This window comes from Brassica napus, unplaced genomic scaffold (assembly GCF_020379485.1).
Source record: "Brassica napus cultivar Da-Ae unplaced genomic scaffold, Da-Ae ScsIHWf_157;HRSCAF=285, whole genome shotgun sequence".
NCBI classification, from domain to species: domain Eukaryota; kingdom Viridiplantae; phylum Streptophyta; class Magnoliopsida; order Brassicales; family Brassicaceae; genus Brassica; species Brassica napus.
The window spans coordinates 1-20861 of record NW_026014993.1 but is presented as its reverse complement, the minus strand read 5'-3'; the positions used below and the strand labels follow the sequence as shown (position 1 = coordinate 20861).

The 20861-nt window shown below is 33.4% G+C and overlaps 2 protein-coding genes and 1 pseudogene across 2 annotated transcripts; 2 read left to right on the top strand and 1 right to left on the bottom strand.

Moving 5' to 3' along the window:
• Nucleotides 1–6377: 6377 nt before the first annotated feature.
• Nucleotides 6378–8413, top strand: LOC125597919 (bidirectional sugar transporter SWEET4-like). The gene is made up of 6 exons (XM_048772383.1): nt 6378–6524; nt 6636–6672; nt 6776–6992; nt 7613–7774; nt 7866–7985; nt 8082–8413. Exons 1-6 carry the CDS (start codon nt 6482–6484, stop codon nt 8238–8240), a joined length of 738 nt encoding a protein of 245 aa, XP_048628340.1. The 5' UTR covers nt 6378–6481; the 3' UTR covers nt 8241–8413.
• On the bottom strand, nt 8240–14006 carry LOC106424624 (RNA exonuclease 4). The gene is made up of 6 exons (XM_013865391.3): nt 13802–14006; nt 13467–13618; nt 13242–13372; nt 12713–13140; nt 11983–12063; nt 8240–10791 (listed from the first exon to the last, which is right to left on the bottom strand). The coding sequence occupies exons 1-6, from the start codon at nt 13837–13839 to the stop codon at nt 10551–10553; spliced, it is 1071 nt and encodes a 356-aa protein (XP_013720845.1). The 5' UTR covers nt 13840–14006; the 3' UTR covers nt 8240–10550.
• A 6143-nt stretch (nt 14007–20149) lies between these two features.
• Nucleotides 20150–20228, top strand: LOC125597920 (annotated as a pseudogene).
• The last annotated feature ends 633 nt before the right edge of the window (nt 20229–20861 follow it).

The following is a 20861-nucleotide window of genomic DNA, read 5'->3' as shown; positions in this document are numbered from 1 at the left end:
TATTAAAAATGATACGCTCAACTCTAGTTTTATATATAGAGTGATTGAGTTTATTTAATGTATACCAATATATACAAGAACATTTTGGTATGACTTGGACGTCAGCGCCTATACAAGAAAATAACAAGACTAAAAAGAATTAATATAGTTAGTCGTGATGCGCTTGTGTTTGTGTAAATCAACTTGATAGAAAACTACGGCGTAAGATAACACTTAGTGATAAGAGTTTTTGCCCCACAAGTTAATTAAAAGAATACGAAACTTTTTATTAGATAATGGAAAACGACGTAGAAAACATAAGGACAATAGAGAACAGCTTTCACAGGGTTAAATGCCACCATTATTGTGTGTCTATCATACTTACCCGATTCTAGGCTTTCTAGCCACTAAAAACTCTTTTAAAAATGTCAGTAACTATTGTACATTTGTACTATTGGTTAATTATACAGTTGTACTATCTGCTAGCTAAAAACACATATAAAATTATCAGGAACAGCCCTATTAACGAACAATGATCAATGATCGTTAAGATGATGATATAACAGTAAAAAGAACACGTTGTGAGAACTCGAACATTGTTGCTAAGTATCACGAAGCTGTCTTTACCGTACTCCACGGGTTTGCGACCAGCCAGGAGTTCGAGTCCGTAAACATCGCATTTTTCTTCGACATTTAAATTATGTCAGTCTAATTCAGGCGTTACGTAACCTGTGGGTAGAGCTGTAAACTGGGCGAGCCCATGTCCATTAGCCCATATCCATTTGTCCATTCATTGTTTGTGGACAGCAAAGTGACTATGTCCATTAAGAACCATGTCCATTAAAGACCATACCCACTAACACCCATATTTTTATGGGCTGCCATGGGATCCATAATGACCATATAAGAAAATTTTAAATTTTAATTTATAAGCATACAATTATATATAAAAGTTCATAAAATTAAAATTCATCCATAAATTCAAAAGTACAACAATACATAAGTTCATAAATACAACAATTACGGTTTTGGTGGGAAAAATTGATTTTGCAGTTTTGGCGGAAAAACTCGATTTTGCAGTTTTGACGGAAAAACTCGATTTTGCAGTTTTGACGGAAAAATTCGATTTTTCAGTTTTGGCGGAAAAAACTCATTTTTGCGGTTTTGGCGGAAAACTCGATTTTCTGATTTTGGCAGAGAAACTCGATTTTTCGGTTTTGCCATGGGGTCTATAATGACCATATAAGAAAATTTTAATTTATAAGCATACAATTACATATACAAGTTCATAAAATTAAAATTCATCCATAAATTCATAAGTACAATAATACATAAGTTCATAAGTACAACAATTTTGGTTTTGGCGAGAAAAATCGATTTTGCGGTTTTGGCAGAAAAACTCGATTTTCCGGTTTTGGCGGGAAAATTCGATTTTGCGTTTTGAAGAAAAACTCGATTTTCTGGTTCTGACGGGAAAATTTGATATTAAAATTTAAGCGAAAAAATCGATTTTACGAGTTCAGCGGAAAAACTTAAATTTTATAAGCCTTAGGTTTTGTGACCATTGGACAGTCCACGTCCATAAAGCCCAAAACCAATAAAGACCATTTTCTTAATGGTCTTCCACATTTTGTCCAATGAAAACTAATGGAAAAAATGGGTTTGTCCATATTAAGCCCGTTTGTATATGGACATGGGCAACCATTGGACGGCCCGCCCATTTGACACCTCTACCTGTGGGCTGTGGAGGATCAAGAAATAACTTTAATCCGGGGAAAAATTATAAAAACTGATTGAAAAATCATTATAAAACTACACTGATTTTTAAAATTCATGGTGGGTAACTGCATCTGCATCTCCCACATTCAAGAAAGCTTCGCCACCTAAAGCATTTTAAAACCTGTTATTTTTATCATGTTCCCGTCTTGTCTTTTAGAATATGAGAGTCCAAAATGGGTCAAATTTTTCGTGGAGGAGGATGTTGGTCGGTTTCAGGTTGAAGTGGACGTTTGTTGGACGGAATGTGTGGTGGAGATAAGCTAGTTCTTTCTTTGGCTGTACCGAGGATGATTCAGTACTTGCCTCCCAAAACAGAGGTGGCGTTGAGGGTTTTCTTTAGTGGAACTTAGACTGCAAGTTTTCAGTTGAAGGATCTGTAGACTCTTAACCGGTTCTTTTGATCAAGCATACACTACCAAAAGATTTAGCAACAGTTGTTTTGTCTTTTTCTAACATGGGCCCTAATATAAGATATGAGGCTTTGGGCTTTGATAGTGTTAGAGATTGATGGCCTTGTATGATAAAAGTCTTATAGGTGAGTTTGCTTGCTAATCAAATCAGATCAAAAGTATATATGCATGCATAAAATAATACTGATGCCCAATTATTATTCGCGCTAAGTACTTTCTTTCCTTCATTTTCAATTATTTTATATTCGTCTTTATATGAGATATCATCGACTTATTCTTAAGTCCACTCCATAGGGTGAACTTCTAGGTTCACCAACCAATAAAATTGTTTTATTTTATATTCGATATTTTTTAAAAAAGGAAACAAAATATTGTCAAATTATATTATGTTTTTAAAATTAAAAGATAAAAAAAATAATAATAATTACAAAAAAAAATATTTTACGTCGTCAGCATAACATTAAACCCTAAACCCTAAATTCTAATCCCTAAACCCTTAATCCTAAACCCTAAACCCTTAGATAAACCCTAAACTCTAGGATAAATCCTTAACTCTAAATCAAAATCACTATACACTAAAACATTCAAGCGTTTAGGGTTTAGGGTTTTAGTCGTTTTTTATTTAGATTTTAGGATTTATCCAAGGGTTTAAGGTTTACCCAAGGGTTTAGGGTTTACCCAGGGGTTTAGGGTTTATGATTTAGGGTTTAGGGATTAGGATTTAGGGTTTAGTGTATTGTTGACAACATTAAAAATATTTTTTTTTTAATTTTTTTTCTATAACTATTATCTTTTTTTACTTTTTTATTTTAAAAACATAATATAATTTGAGAATATTTTGTTTCCTTTTTTAAAAATATCGAATTTGAAATAATAAAATTCTATTGGTTGGTGAACCTAGGAGGTGAACCCATGAATGATTCGTTTCAAAAATCGATATCGGGTAACCGTGTCACTGATGATCCTACCCAACACGATGGGAAAAATAATGAAATGGCCGACAAAAATAGAAAAGCAAGAACACCAAAAGCAAAAAGAAAAAGGCTAATTTGTATGTTACTAAAAAATCGAAATATTTTTAGTCACATTCAAATAGTGATATGAAAAAACAAAAATAGTTACACTATCGTTTGTTAATCATTGATTGTAATATTTTAGCATTTCGTGGAGTTTAAGGAAACACATAAATATATATTTTTTTAAAAAAATTGAAACATCTTTTAACATTTAATGAAAAATAATTTAACCAACCAACAAAAATACAGCATAATATAAGTGTTTAACTACTTTATAAACATTTTAAATATCTTGAATAATTCAAAGAAGTATATCATTTTGGGTAAGAAAACTTACTTTAAAAATTGTGTACCAAACACGATGAATGTTAACAAGGGCATTACAAACCGTCCATATATTAAGAAATAGTCGTTTTGAAACACTAAGAAACAGTCTAAATAACAAAAAGCAAAAGCTCTGCGGTACATCTCTTACAAATAGAGACATAAATATTGAATTATTGCATCATGTTGTACTATATACTATATACTATATGAACCAAGGGAAATTCACCACCGAACAATTCATCTTGTTGAATGTGGTAATATAACCAAACATCTTAAGAGGGTGACAAATTTGATTTGTGTGATACCAATTTTGGCCTACTAAAAACGTTCGGTGACACTGTTACAGTGGAAATGATGAACAGCGAGGGTGAATACAGTGTATTGGCCATAAGAATATGTTATTTCATCTTTTCGATTGCATAGCAACAAAAAGAAAGTATTTCAGTATATTTCAAGTTTCCGTAGCTCTCTACGGATTAGTCTTCTCTGTGACGAACAGTTCCGATACCACTGTCATGGTGTCACCATTCATTTTTCTTTGTTATACTAAGATTGTGATTGGTAATTTTAGAATAAATGAGAGAAAAATTAAAAAGTGAAAAAGAGTGAAAAGGTAAAAATGGGAAAGAAAAAAAGTGGAGTAAATATTTTGTCCATTTTTCCCATTTCAATAGTAATTGGAGGGGATAAAAGAAAATATGTTTTCACTTGATTAGTAGTTTACGAGAGTAGTTAAGAGTAACTAACTTTTCTACTTAAATATTTATTCTAAAAGAGATTTTCAGTGAAAGCTTAAGATTATATCATGTTTTTCATTTCTATAGAAGTACATAGAAACAAATTGCAGAAGTCCAAGAATATAAGCTAAACAGAGCGTCTAAAATGATGAAACTTAAAAAAAAGAGAGGCCTGGACCGACATTAAGAAGCATGATCAGACTGAGCTTTCGGTTTAAGCGAGCTACCAAAAAAAGAATAAATAAATTATTTTTGAAGTATCTTGATCATAAAATTATTATTATTATTATTCCTTATTCAATGGAATATGAAAGAAAAATTGTAGTAATTTTATTAACAATCCATGTCAGGTTTTAACCGGTTTTAAAACTATTTTATTATTATTATATAAAATCCGGAGGCATCTCTGCGGATCAAGGTCCGAATGATTAATGTCCTTGGAATTTGTTTATCGACACCAAACGGATCCAATTGTTTGCAATGAGAACTAGATATTACGTTGCATAACCACGCAAGCGGGATATATATGTGTTGTTGCTAAAGGGTTTGCAATTAATTATAGTTTGTTGACCACAAAAAAAACAGTGATCTAATTGCAGGTATACCTTACCCATCACTAAGTGTTTATATATACACATAATTTATATGTACATTATAATATCAATTCAAAGCGCCCGCGCGCATACACAAATTATATTGCGGTTTTATCATCCACTGAATCCATAAAGAAAGAAAATGATCGTTAGAAGAATGGTTACATCGGAATCCAAATTCGAAATCGACACAGTCGCATGCTTAGTTTACTTTTGTATTGCTTTCTTCTACAAGAAAAAATCATTTTTATTATTATATCGGTTGATCCGGTCGGTTCCGGGAAGAATCACACTTAATGGTACAGGGTAAATTGGTTACCATACTATCTGATCCGAGTTTATAATACTTTCCGACTAATCTCAGAAAATAGACCGATAATCTATTACGATCTACCATGTTAACCACTTTAACTGAAATTCAAACCTAAACTGACCAAATAATGATAATTTTGTTTCTAGGAGAAATCGATCTCATAAATGATGTGGATACATACCAAACCCTAAAAATTGCCATTAGAATACCACCACTTAGTTAAAAGAGAAAAATCATTGCTTTGTCTGCCTTCTCACAAGTCGCAACACATGTAAATGCAGATCCCTTTTGCTTGAAAATTGATTAGTCATCTGAAGCTTTTGTTAGTTGTGACTAAATCTCTATAACTCTTTATTTCACCCATTAAAATTTATACTCATTTAGATTTATCAGGATATAGAATATCTGAATTCTTTTTTTTTTTAATGTAATACAAAGACTTCATTCAAGACTGGTTCATAATATATTTGAGATAAAAAAAATTAAAGTAGTTTTCCTTTTTCAAACATAAATTGTTCGCTGTTACTAAAATATAAGAACTTAATAATGATTTTATATTATTCAAGCTTTGGATGGATCAAATATGTAACATTTTAAAGAAAAATATAGATTATGCGGAATTATATATAGATTGCGTTAGTTCACAGAAAAAATGATTAACCCAATATTTTCCAAAAATATGGGATATCTCTAAAACAGAAATGAAGAGAAAGATACTCAACCATGAAGATTAGCAAACCTTTTACCTTTTCTATCATATGAAACGTATAATTTAATATGACAACACAAGTTTAGAAATTTGGTTCTAAAAGTTCGAAAAAAAGAACAAATAAATGCTGAGAAATTTGGTTTTCTATCAGCTTGCTCGCTTACACTAACGTGGATCTCTCTGAATAGTGTTATTTTGTAAATTAACTATGGCCGTGAATAAGATTATTACAACTAAAATAACTTACATACGCACATGCATGTGATATATATATACACGTATTCTCTTTAATTAGGGTAGGAACAATTATAATCATGGCTCCAAAACAATAAGCCAGCGAGGTATTGCAAGATAGTCAGATAAGTGTCATGATTGTTTCCTTGAACGGGAAGGAGAAACGCAAGGTCGCTTTCATTTCAATTCCTTAAACTTCTTGAGTTTCGCTTCGTCATCAAATACATATATATACATACTTGTCTATGTATGCATCAGTACATATATTTATACCAACGTCTCATCGTGTTTCTATAAATATAAGCAAACCCACACACACATATTCACATCTCTCTTCTCTTGTGTTCTTCCTTCTTATCATTTAGAATTTGCTTTTAACGTAAAATGGTTAGCGCGACAGTTGCAAGAAACATTGCCGGCATTTTTGGTAAGCACAAAATACATACAAAGATTGGTTTGAATTGTGTTACGAACTACATTTAAAGAATTTCTAACATTTTTGGCTATTATATTATAAATTATTTGTCAATTGTCGCAGGAAATGTCATCTCCTTGTTCTTGTTCCTCTCTCCCATGTAATCATTAATCCCTCACACATAGCTAACATTAACATACATACCATAGTTTGAAATATTGAACAATTAATGTTTATAGAATGTATATGAATAATTAATGCAGACCAACATTCATAACAATATACAAGATGAAGAAGGTGGAGGAATACAAAGCCGACCCGTACTTAGCCACCGTGCTGAATTGCGCATTATGGGTCTTTTATGGCTTACCCATAGTCCATCCAGATAGCCTTCTTGTGATCACTATTAATGTCACTGGTCTGGCCATTGAACTCTTCTATCTCTCAGTCTTCTTCTACTTTTCTCCCACCCAACGCAAGGTAAAATAGTATCCTTACATATCTCTCTTCTATTAATTTTTAGCATAGTTTTTGATCATTCTTATGCACAAAAAACCAAAATTATAAAACCATATCAAATCAGGTTAAGTTTTAGTTTCCATCTAGATTCTAGTTAATTAGTATGAATCATATTTTTCTCCTAGAGATACCCCTAGAGATATATAAGTACAAGGTAACAAAATACAGCTAATTTTTTATGTGTGATCATTTATGGTTACTGTTTAACTTTTTGTTATAATATTTAACAGTTAATTATTTAATATATTGGTATGATTATAAAATTCCACAGAAGATTTTGAAAGAATTAAAACGAGAGTGGTATATAATCTTATATTTCAGTTTTGTGATTTAACAACTAACATAATTTATATTCTGTTTAACATAAATTGAGCTCTGGTTCAATGGTAATCAAATCGAAGTGAAACAAAATTGAGCCAAGTCCATTCAATCATGGTCTTTTGCTTGAAATGAACGCTAAGACACTGTAGCAACGAGCAATAGTCGACAATGACTGATTCTGGTTTTAGGATGGTGATAGGCAAGACAAAGTTTATGCAATTTATTCTGAGTTGGTTTAATTAAATTGATTTTTGGTGCAGGTGAAAGTGGGGATATGGCTGATAGGAGAGATGGTGTTTGTAGGAATAGTAGCCACATGCACATTGCTATTGTTCCACACACATAACCAGAGATCTACTTTTGTTGGAATCATTTGTGTCATTTTTATTAGCATCATGTATATTGCTCCTCTCACCATCATGGTACGATATTTTAATTTCCTCTTTTCCCTAAACCTTTATATATTTTTTACCTTTTATAATAAAAAATACATCTTTGTTTTGACTTATCCAGAGTAAGGTGATCAAAACCAAAAGTGTGAAGTACATGCCGTTCTCTCTCTCACTTGCCAACTTTCTGAACGGAGTCATTTGGATTATTTATGCCCTTATTAAATTCGATCTTTTCATTTTGGTAAACCATTTAAGTTTAACTACAGACTACAGTATATGTTTATCACTAGTGTCTTCTGTTTAGAAGTACTAACTAGTTTTGTTTATTTTATTATAGATTGGAAATGGACTAGGAACAATATCAGGAGTAGTACAGCTTATACTATATGCTTGTTATTACAAGACAACACCAAAAGATGAAGAAGAGGACAATCTTTCTAAGGCTAACTTGCAACTCAGTGGTAACGAGGAACATGCAAAGCGAGTTTCAGCTTGATTACATCTTGGATTAATCAAATATTCAATTGGTTTTCTTTTTCTAATTTAAGCTTTCGTGTGATTTATCTAAAAGTACTAAGATGCGATATTATATTTAGTTCTCAATCTGTGAAAGTCAAACTCCTTTTTCGTCTAAGAAAGATATTAACTAGCACATGCTACAGATATAAATCTGTGTATTTGAGGAAAGTTTGCTGAGTTAATATGCATGCACAATCAAAATTAAGTAGTCACCAACCGTAAAGGGGGAAAATCAGTGTCTTCTCGAGAAAAATTGGTGATATTTTATTTCTTTAAGTGAAAATGTGGAAAAGGAATAAGAGTCAATTTTCGTTTTTCATATATGTTATAAGTAACTGGAAATTCTCTTGCCTCCAAAACATTTTTGGAAAACAAATTTTACATGGTCGATACATATCATAGCTGATAGCTGTCGCAACTCGTAAAAAAAATTGGTTAACAGATAATACTAAAACAAATTAATACGTATATTTGAGATTAACAATATAAGAACTAAATGGTCATATATGTTATTTTGTTTGAGGACTATTCATGCAAAATGGAATGAATGTATCAAATTGTGTTCCACACTTGAAATAGTTTTGTATGTACTTAAAAACATTATATATATATATATATACGTATCTCTTCGTCAGACAATACATTTTTTCTGCATGAAATCTAGTATCATCAAGAGAAATCAATGTGTATCATATCACAGGCTTCATAGCACAAAACAAGTAACACTAGCTTCTTTGACCTTGACTACATCTCTTTTTAAGCCAAATTCGACAATAGTAGATTACCATCACGTATGTTATGACTTTTTAATATATGGATCTGAGGATGACGATCATAAATTGACTTAATGACACTTTGTATTGTAGTCAATCCTAATCTGTAAACATTCATATCTAATTAAAGATAACACATGAAGAAATATATTTAGCCATTTTACCAAGAAAGTAATTACCCTCTAACTTAACTCTGTTATTTTTCTATTAATGTTGTAGTTTAATCTATATTAATAATAGGAATCTCATTTAATGTTGAAAGGTTACGTTTTCCCATTTATGTAACTATTGGAAACAAAAGATTGTGTCTTCTCAATCATGTAACTATTGAAAAAAATAATGATCAAATGTTGTGTCTTTTAAAACATGTAAATGTTAAAAATAGTTGAAGAAAAATGTTTAGATATGTTTTCTCATCTTTAAAATATATATTTGAAATCTTAATTAATGTAAAGAGTTATGTATTTCCACTGTAAAAGACAAAGGAGTTCTTTAAAAAATTGTCAATATATGTTATAAGTTCCTTTCTATAATTATGATGTATTTTGTAATGATGTGTCTCTTCAAAATATATTGTAAAGATATCATTTTAAAATAACTACCTATAATCTGAAAGTCATGATTATTCATATATGATTTTAAAAAACTATAAATAGTTTTTTTCCATGAGTTTTTATTATAAATCTTTCACAATTTTAAGAAAAATATGTTAAGGAAGAAGATATCTAAAAATTACCATCAAATCATATTTTTGACCACATACGTCTAAAATGGTTTCAAATAAATCATGAATATTTGAGTTATCGTTATAAATTACCTTATTAACTTAGTAAATGGTAATATTAGAATGTGTTTAATTTTTAATTAGTTTCAAATATTCAGTTGGTTTCGATATTTCTAAATAACTTAGTTAAACGGATAACAAGACATATATCTTATTTAGTATTGACATATTTATAATTTTATTACAACCAACCTATAAATTAACAAAACATAGAATTTTAGTATTATCAGTAAAGAAATAAAACTGCATACAAGAAAATTATGTAATACTTGTATTTTTCCTAAATATTTATATAAAATGTGGCATATTTTTCTTTATAAAATGAGTTCTGTGCGATTACCTAGTGTTAACAGTCATATATTTAATGCATACCATGTTTGAGAAAAAATGTCTCACTACTTACGGTTGTATTATGTGTGTTCCAAAAATAGAAATTTTGCATAATTTTTATATGCATTAAAAGTCTAAAACAAACAGAGATGTACAAGTACTAATTAGTAATTAATTTTTAACTAAAAGTAATTAATCATTGAAAAGCAATGCATTATTACAAGTACAGTAACAATTTATATGCGTCTCACACGACACATACTATAAAATTTATATACTAGTACATATTAAAAATAACAACTGATTCTTATTCGACATTACGCTACTAAATTTATTATCTTCAAAAAGTTTACGAAGTTATTATGTGAAATTCCTCAACTTAACCCCAGAGTTTCAGAAATCAAGCGAGGGAGTCCAAGCACCAGCAATAGTAGTCGGAGCGAGAGATGGAAAGCATTTCATCAGGAGACATCCTCTCGAACTCGTTCTGCCTCCAAACCACTTGATTGCTACGGTTGTGCGCGTCGGCAGCTAAAGGATAAGCTTCAATCTTGTGTTTCTGATATCTCATTCTCGTGTAAAGCCTCATCGTCGCTACACAATCTTCGTATGGGTCTTGTATCCCAACATGAACATCATACCTATAGGCACATCAATAATCATCATTAATATATGGTCTTGATTCTTGAACATTAGACAATTAATGTGTATATAATTGATCTCAAGTGTTTTAGATTACTTATACGGTTGATGGACACGAACATATATTATATATTGAACATATGGTATGAGGCATACACACTACTCATCCCTAAAATATGACTTATTTTTGGGTTCACCCCCTAGAGTAAACCTCTAACTTTATCAACCAATAAAATTGTGTTATTTTATATTTGATATTTTTTTTAAATGAAACAAAATATTGTCAAATTATATTATGTTTTAAAAATAAAAAATTAATAAATAAATAAATTTAAAATAGTAGTAGTTACAAAAAAAAAAAATATATATATATATATATATTTAACGTCGTCAGCAAAACATTAAATTCTAAATCTTAATCCATATATAAATCCTAAACATTTGGGTAAACTCTAAGCCCTTGGATAAATATTAATTTCTAAATCAAAACACTAAACACTAAAACACTCAAGGATTTAGGATTTAGGGTTTAGTGTTTAGTGTTTTTGATTTAGAGTTTAGGATTTATCTAATGGTTTAGGGGTTATCCAATGGTTTATGGTTTAGCATTTAGGGTTTAGTGTTTTACTGACGACGTTAAAAATATTTTTTTAAATTATTTTGTTGTAACTACTATTATTTTTTTTTTTTACTTTTTTATTTTAAAAACATAATATAATTTGATAATATTTTGTCTCATTTTTTTGAAAGATATCGAATATGAAATAACAAAATCTTATTAGTTGGTAAACCTAAAGGGTGAACCTAGGAATAAATCTTAAAATATTACATACAGAAAAGAAGGGTATATACTATTGGAACTATATATTTGCGTTAAAAAGAAAAGAAAATGAAATAACCAGGTTGATGTAAGGAAAATCAACGCTAATAAGTATTAAGTATCTAGGGTAAAGTAAAATTTCTAACCATGTAAATTTGTTTTTATTATAATGAATTCATTTTATTTACTTCAATGATATTTCTAGTCACACAAACTATATATATATGTTTATGTGTAAATTTTGAAATGAATATATTAGAAAACATGTGAATCTTACGTTTTGAAGCCCTCCCTTATAACTTTAAGCCCATACAAAGCATCAACACCCGGTTTGAAAATATTATTACAAAAACAAAATTAGATATATTACCCGAGATAGGCTTGGGTCAAGTACTTGAGGGAATTGCTCAGCTTGCTTGTTTTCATCAAGGGAGGGTATTTCGCAGTATCCCTACATACAGCAATAAGATCATACAAAATCCCGTCATATAAAAAACACACATAAAATCATTGGCTATATTGAAAGATTTCAAGTAACACTAAAGGAATCTAGTGACAATTGTCAATAATAGCACCTTTTGAGTTTTTATCTCAAAAATAACATTAGAAGGAAAAAGTCACAAAAATGACATTCATTAAATGATAAAATATGTCTAATACTTTTGGTTTAAAATTAAATTAACAAACAAAATAAATAAAAACAAATAAAATAAAAATAAAAAAAAATGAAATTTTTTTTTATAGTTTCAGATTATATGTTTTCAGATTCGACATTTTTTATAATTTTTTTTCGAAATTTTTTTTATTTTTTTTTTAAATTTTCTTTTTATAATTCAAAAATACTTTTTGAAACTGTTTTTTTAATTTTTATTTTTAATTTTTTAGTATTTATTTTTTATTTTATAAAATTTTAAACTCTAATTCAAAAACTCCACCCCTAACTCTAAACCCTAAGAGTATATTTATCTTTTTAATGAAACCTATTTTTGTGACTTTGATCCTTGAGTGCTAGTTTGAGGAAAAACTTGGTTTGGTGCTATGCTAGTCTTTTTCTATTATATATATATCCTCTTTATATTTTTTCTTTATAGAAATGCCACCTTATCATGGAAGAAGGATATTCAAGTTGAAGGCGGTCAAGATCGTGATCGAGGCCATGTCCCACGAGAATCCTCCCTTTCCCACCTCTTGGACGAATCTTCCACATGGGTTCTCCATTACAAAGAAACTCTTGAATCTTTCTTTGTGCATGTTTCAAGGGCATTGCGTCCCTTAGATTCTCCGGACGTATGCCGGTCTTTTCATACCTATAGTTCGTCACGGCCATTGACGGTTTCACGTACGTATGGAACACAACATTGTCGCCCTCATCCGTTATGCAAACCCTTGCACATAGATCCAGCGACCCGTCGCTTCCCCCTCCTACCATCTTGCAAGAAAGTGCAACCACTTTTGGGGACCTAGACGACGTGTAGTCGATCATGTCCTTATCTCTTATGCCTAAGGCCGCCATACGAGTCGTCAATCCCTGAAACAGAGAAAATCATATCATATATGTAAGAATAAATATATTTTGTGCGGTTGATTATTAACAATTTTAATTATGCAAATATGAGAAGAAAAGATTACCGCATTGACGCTCGAAAATTGGCATCTCTCTTGATGGATCCTACGAGCGTTCGGGGTTTCGAGGATCATCAAGCAGAATCTGCATCCGAGAATGCTGAAAATGTTCTTGCATTCTTGTTTTGGCAATGGCCCTATGTATATAACACAATTAAAAATAAATACACATATGCGTCGTGAATGTATAAAACGATACATTTCTCTTAATATATATAGGTTATCATTTACCTATGAGGTGTTCTCGGAGGGACTCAAAAGATCGGCAATGTTTCTTGCAAACGCCGCAGGTAGGCTCATGACCGGAGTGATACGAGATCTTCATGTGCTCCACTAAATGTTCCATTTTGTTGAATTGCTTATAACAAGCTGCGCATTTGTTCCTGCACGTACGTGTACATATGTATAAAACTATAATTTAAGGAAAACAAATTATTTCTAGTTTTTCATCAATTGATTATAGAATTTGGATGTGATAGTGGATGACACCCTCCCTGAGTTCTTTTCGATATTTTCATATAAACGCTTGATATAATCTAATACACGTACGATGGAGGATAGGTTACCTTAGGGTTTCCGATGACTCCATAGATCTGCAATCCATGGTACGTATCGGAAAATACAAACAAAAACGTAGCAACTTAAGATATGAGAGAGTTTAAGCAACTGTTTTGATGATTTTTTTTGTATTATAGATGTGTGTGAAGAATGGAGAAGGTGTGAGAAGGTATTTATAGATGAATATATAGAAGAATGAGAAGAAAAGCAAAGCTGACCATTCTCTGATATGACCTTTTAGAGTTTTGATAAGATTATTACAAAAACAAACAAACACAAATTGAAGTAGATGCCTTAATGCGGTGGGGTCGCTTTTTTTTTTTTGAACTGAAAAAAAAAAAAAAAGAAGTGACCCCACCGAGTACTAGTAAGATGCTACTAGCATATGTGTGCACGTTGCGTGTGAATTCTTGAATTCCATCGAGTTTTTTTTATAAACAAGAACCGGTACCTAAGGGAATACCAAGTGATTGCATGGAAAAAATATATAAATTAAGTCTCACAAATACAAACATCAAGTAATTTATTTATGTTATTAAAATAATGTCTCTCGAACATTGAGTTACAAATTGTTAACAATTGTTAATGGATGATTAAAATAAGACTATGATAACATGCGTTTTTAAACTCTGATTTTTTCTACTTCAGTTATTTCTCAAGAGGGTGACATTCTAGAGATTTGAAGTTTTTGGAACATACACTTAGAAGACCATCTTTTTGACCGATCAATGGGCCAAGTCTAAGATTCTAATTTATAGTGTTTGATCCAAAAAGATTCCGATTTCTTATAAAAAGTATTATTCATGAGCAAAATAGTGTTAAAGAACAGAAAAAGCTAATGGTCCTTTGGTATCAGACAGTGTATATACACCTATCTAGCATTTTTTTGCCTCAAAAATCAAAGTAAGAATGTTTTTTGGTTAAAAATATTTCCTCAATACGTTTCATCCATAATACATTGTTTACTTTTTATCAACTAGCCGGCATGTAATTAAATCAAATATTGGTCCGAAGAAAATATGTTCCAAAGAATAATGATCTTCTGTTTTATATAAGATATACGAGAATCTTAAAAACCAAACATGTGAAAACTGAAATGAAACAAATTCTAAAGAAAATGCCAGAACTATGCGCCTTTATACTTGAATTCATCATAGACTTATTCACATTCATTAAGATTTTCATCAATTAATAGCACAATCTACTTTTTTGAAGTATACATTTTCCGCATTTGTATACACATATTTTGTTCATGAAATTCTTTTTCCACATATATTTAAGTTTGTATTTAGAGGCGGCAGGGCATGGCTGGTTCTTGCACATGTATTTACTAGGTTGACAAAGTTAGCATATTCTCCATATTCAGATGCTCTGTTGTCATGTTTCATGACTACATCTATTCATATATATATTAATTTAGACTAACAAAATCAAACTACATATAAAACTATAAAAAAACAACCCACAAAATATTTAGCTCTTTCTAGAAATATACACTTTTGATCAGATTTCCTTACATAAAACCTCATGTCATAAACATTTTAATTTTTTTACTTCCTCTGAAATTGTTATAAGCGTTATATTTATTTGCAAACACTATATAGTTATAGTTCTTTTTGACTGAGGCTATAGTTATATTGCAACGGGCTGATTCGTATAATATCCGGAGTATGAATGACCTAATGCCATCAATAATAAAAGTTAGAACTAATGTAAGAAACAAAGGCGATGATTGGAAAGTGATAAAATATATATATATTTTTTACAACAATTTTTTTTCTAAATCACAAATCTCTTTCAATGGTGCTTTAGAAAAAAAAATTCAAAACTATTGTGTTTTCTAGCTTTTTTTTTTTGAACATCAGTGTTTTTTAGCTTTAGAAAGCAAAATACCTAGAACACTTATGTCTTTGTTTTAGAAAATTTACAAGTAAATAACTAAATCTCCTCAAATCTATAACCAAAATTCAACAAAAAAAAAATTATACAGTCACAGCAAAAAAGTATAAACATTAATTCTACAGAAAAATATATAAAGCTACATCGTATTCTAATCAAGCCCAAATATATGTTTGTAGTATATTACCGTTAGTTAATTAACCATGAATTTTGGGGTCACAGATATTTCATAAATAATTAAAGAAAGCTGAATTTTGATCGGTAATTTTTGTAGGTAGATGATTAACCTTATGTTATATCTAAAATATATATCCCTAAACGTGATATTTTAGAATATAATTCAAATTCGACATAACTAAAATAACATCATTATAGTCGGCCCATTGAGTTAACTACGTCTAGCTAGTTTTAAAGATTGTATATTTTCCTCTATATATCGAGGTATAATGTATTTCTCCTTGTTCTTTAACTTCACTGAAATCTAAATAGAAAGAGATACATGCATACACGGATGAATTGGCCATGGACTCATTGGAAAACATGAAGCCACTATGAGGCAGTCAACCTTTCTTCACAACCATTCGTACACTTAAAGCAAACATAATGTTCTTCTCTTTTGTTTTTAGCTTGTAAAGTGGGAAATAAAAGTAATTTTGAAAAAATGTAATTTTCAGAGAACCTTTATAAAGATTTAAAGATTCTTATTTGACCAAGAAAATCAATAAGCTTTTTGGATTTTAGTTTTACCATGGAATTTATTTTTACCTATATGTGGTTCAGTTTGGTGGGTTTTTTGAATATATTATATATCTTTTTAATTGAAAATAGTTTTGAAACATCTATTTGCTGCCTCTTTTGTTCCAGCTGGTCCATCTCCCATCCAATGCAACTCCAGACCTGTAATGACTCGAAAAGGACTAGAAAGACACGATAAAGACTTGAAAACCAATTTAAAAGCATATATACAAGATGTATAAAACACCATATATCAATTCCCCCAGACTTAGATCCTTGTTTGTCCTCAAACAATGTCAAGTATCAAGAACAGGGAGAAAGGTTTGAAAGTGTGGGAACTCTCCTATTCTCAGCAACCATACTTTAACCACGAATCTCTGAACCATACAAGCAGTAAAACTAGGACAACACACCCTTACCGGAACCCCACTGACTGCTGTTCAAAAATCGGCTCCATACTCTTCATCCCAAACCTGAAAAAGCAACACTATCGAGACAGAACTCCCTACATTCATTTAAGAGTAGCGTGAGCTTCTCATCACAGGCATCATTCAGGGTAGACGGTCTAGGTGTGGAACAGGCTATGTAATGGTGGAGTTAAGAGTGTTTAGGGGCTACCATTTCATTGAAGAGGATGCAGGATATCACACAAAATGGCAAGAGAGGATAGATCCATTGATGTCCACAGCCTCTACTCATTTTTGCTATATCTGGTGCGACTGTTCTGATGACGGAACAGGCAACTGATTGTTCTGCTTTCCTCTACACACTCTTCAATACTTGGTACCAACTTCTTGCTCGACCTTTCCAGTGGCTCCATGTTTCTTTTCTTTCTTCCCCTTCTCCATCACATTAATCTAATTTTTTTTTTTTTTTTTTGAAGACTGATATGGTGATGTGACGAAGAAGGAGGTAATACATGATCGTTCTGAGTGCCACTGGTGGTTCTGATTTCGCGACCATTCTGGTTCTCCACCCCTGCTCTTGTGCAGTTCATTGGTTATGTAGCGGTTGCTCCCTTAATCTGCTTGTTCTCCCTTCTGACATAATTTTTGCAGCAGTAACGAGTAGGAGGCTGCGTTGATCCTTTCCTCTCCGACCTTTTTGCACATATCTGCACATATGACACTGAAAAACAAATGCATGAAGGTGGAATAAAGGTTAAGGTGCAGGGTGGGAACTAGCTAAAGATGAGCCAGCCACTCAGGATCAGCAAGATGGATAAAAAGGATAAGAAGTCCTGAGTGTGTTCTCGTTTCCCTGATCTAATGCCCATAACAAGAAGAATTTCAGTCAAGATTAGGTTCAAGTAAGGTGGAGTTATGTCTACCCAGTGTAACCTGATCGGCTGAGAACTTCTGGAGAATCAAGTGAGATATGTCAGGGTGTTCCAGGTCCACATGTGTGTCTTTCGCCACTGCTAAGGTCACTGAATAAGATAACTAAAGCACGAGGTGGTCAGTGATCAACACGGAATAAGGTCCTAATTCCCACAAAGTTTTGACTGACTCAATCATAAAAACTGACTCAAACTGACTTAAAAGAAAAACAAAAGAAAGAAACAAGTTAGTAAACGACGAAAACCCTCCCCCAGACTTACTTCACAACGTCCCTGGTGTGAAAATAAATCAAAGAGAAGGTGAAATCAAGAATAAACATTTTTTCGAGATACTTACCTGGCGCGGAGCAGCCTGACAGAGCAAGATGCGGTTGCTCCGGTAAAGGATGCTCTGGAATGAGAGCAGCCAACTGCTTGCTCCAGTCAAGGGTCTCGGATTTTCTGATTTATGACCTGAGACTCAACAAACTAAAAACAAAAATAAGTAAAAAGAAAATCCTAATGTTAATGACACTCACCAGTGGGTTGCCTCCCACCAAGCGCTTGGTTTAAGTCTCTAGCTTGACTTGGTGATTGGGATCAGTCGGATTGAGCAGGAGGGCCTGTTCCGAAACAAGCTCCACAATCAGACATGTTCAGCTTCAGAACTCTGCTCAGCAACCCTTTCACAGCAGCGTCTCCTTTCTCCTTCAGCTCATGTGTGAGAATGGCTCTGACTTTAGAGAACGGTTTGGAGGTACCCTTGCACTTTACCTCATACTCAATGGAGTTCTCATCACACTTGAGAGGTATCAAAATCATTGTAGGATCTCCGTTGATCCTTTTCTTCTGGACTTTCTGTTTCACCCTTGAATTCCCTCTGAATTTAGTAGGATCAGTGCTAGGATCTTCATCAGAGAACAGCCTGCTCTCACCCTTATCACCATGCTCCTTCTCTGGAACAACCTTCAGCTTTTCTACATCAAACACTGAGATGCGAGAGGCGTGTGATGAGGAAGATCTGGTGGGTACAGCCTTGTAGAAAACTTTCTTGTCGATGTTGGAGAAGCAGACTCTCTTGTTGGGCATATCGATGGTTGCTCCAACAGTAGCCATGAATGTCCTTCCAAATATTAAAGGCATCTCATGATCCTTGTTCATCTCAACAACTTGAAACTCAGCAGGAACAATGCATTCCCCTACTTGAACATGAAGGCTGTGGATGGTTCCATATGGGACTGCTCTGGAAGAGTTTGCAAAGGTCAAGGTCAGCTGAGAACGCTCAATATCAGCAATACCCAAATCGTCTACAATAGCCTTTGAGACGAGATTCACACAAGAACCAGAGTCACACAGAGCATCCTTGAAGGTTGTTCCTGCGATGGAGCATGGGAAAACAAACTTTCCAGGATCATCAACCTTAGGCAATACCTTCAATGCTGGTGTAGACAGTGCTTTGATATAGAGGACCTTGATCTCCTCTTGAGTCTCTCTACAGTGTTTAAAGAACTGGAGCAATGGACGAATCTGCAGAGCATCTTCGAATGCAAGTTCTTTAGGAAGCCTTCTCACCATCTTGTTAAAACCTATCAGCTGCTCTTCACTAATGGGATCCATCAGATGTCTAGGTGGAATTGGATACGGAACCTTGGGAACATAGAGTCGAGATGGTGGAGTCTCAGCAGGTTCGCTAGGAGCAGTCACTCCAGAGCTAATAGACTGCTCTGCTCTCTCTTCTGCGCCTGAAGCAGTCTCAGCAAACGGCTGCTCTATTGCATTACAGTGCTCAGTCCTAGGATTTTTATCAGTTCTTCCAGGAAGCGTCTCTTGTTGCCTCTTGACACTCTCAACTGTTTGAGCAAGCTGAACATCGATCTTTCTTATATGGATCGCAAGATTGTCATACTTGTTATTCAGCTCAGTGAACATGTTGCCCATCCTGGTGTCTATTTCCGTGGTTACCTGATTCAACGCCTTGGCCTGAACCTGCTGACCCTGCAACAGCTGTTGCATCATCATACCCAGACCCTTCAGCTCATCTGGTTGACTGTTCCCGGTAGCTGGAACAGCATGCGGATTGCTCTGCGGTTGTCGCTGGTTCTGGTTCTGAATATGCCCGGCCGTAGGTTGTTCCATGCTGAAAACGTGTCCTTGGTTGTTTTTCAGTAGCTGATCAACCTTGGCAGTCAGCTCATCTATTTTCTGGGCGTCAGAACTGTTTCCTTTCTTGGAGCAATCACTCTCCTCTTTCTTATTAGCTGAGCTAGCAGCCATGTTCTCAATCAGCTTAAACGCTTCAGCAGTGGTTTGAGTCATGAAGTCTCCATTGCTCGCAGAATTTAGAGCACCTTGGTATTTCCAGTCCACTCCATCGTAGAAAATGTCCAGGATATAATCATCATCAAATCCATGGTGAGGACATTCTCTGCGATAGTCATTGAAGCGCTCCCATGCGTCGCAGCAGAAAAGCTCATCAGTGAGCTGTTGAAAGGAGGGTGATCTTTTCCTCAAGCAGTTGTTCTCGCCTTAGAGTAGAAAATGGCTGAGGAACGCTGATCGGACCTTTCCATGAAGTGAGAGAGCCGGTAGGGAAAGAGTTCAACCACCGTGCGCTTTTCCATCAGAGAGAATGGGAATAACATGCACGTGATGTAGTCTGTGGAACACCATTCACGCGAGTGAAACTGCAGACTTTTCAAGCTATCTAATATGCTCCATTGGAATTCTGTAGAGAGACCAGGAGAACACCTTTCTCTGTACTAGACCGATCAAAGCAGGTTGATCTCAAAGTCCTGCCTAGTACAAGGTGGAGGAAACAATGGCAGAGCGCTAGTAGGAATGTTTACGCGGAAGGTTCTCTGCCCGATTGGAACAGTCTGCGCCTGTTTGTTCCTGCTGCGCCGAGAGCAGCACTGTTCAGCAGCATCCTGCTGAGCTTGGATGGTCTGCTGCATTTGTTGCATCTGCTGCTGCATGAGTGCCATAGCTGCAGCGAGAGATCATCCTGATTGGCGTGATCACCCATAGTGGTGTCAGTTTTCCTTGGCTGTTGACAATGTTCTTTCTAACCTTGCTAGCTCCTGGTTGGTAAATGTAACTAACTCTCCTGTTGCGTT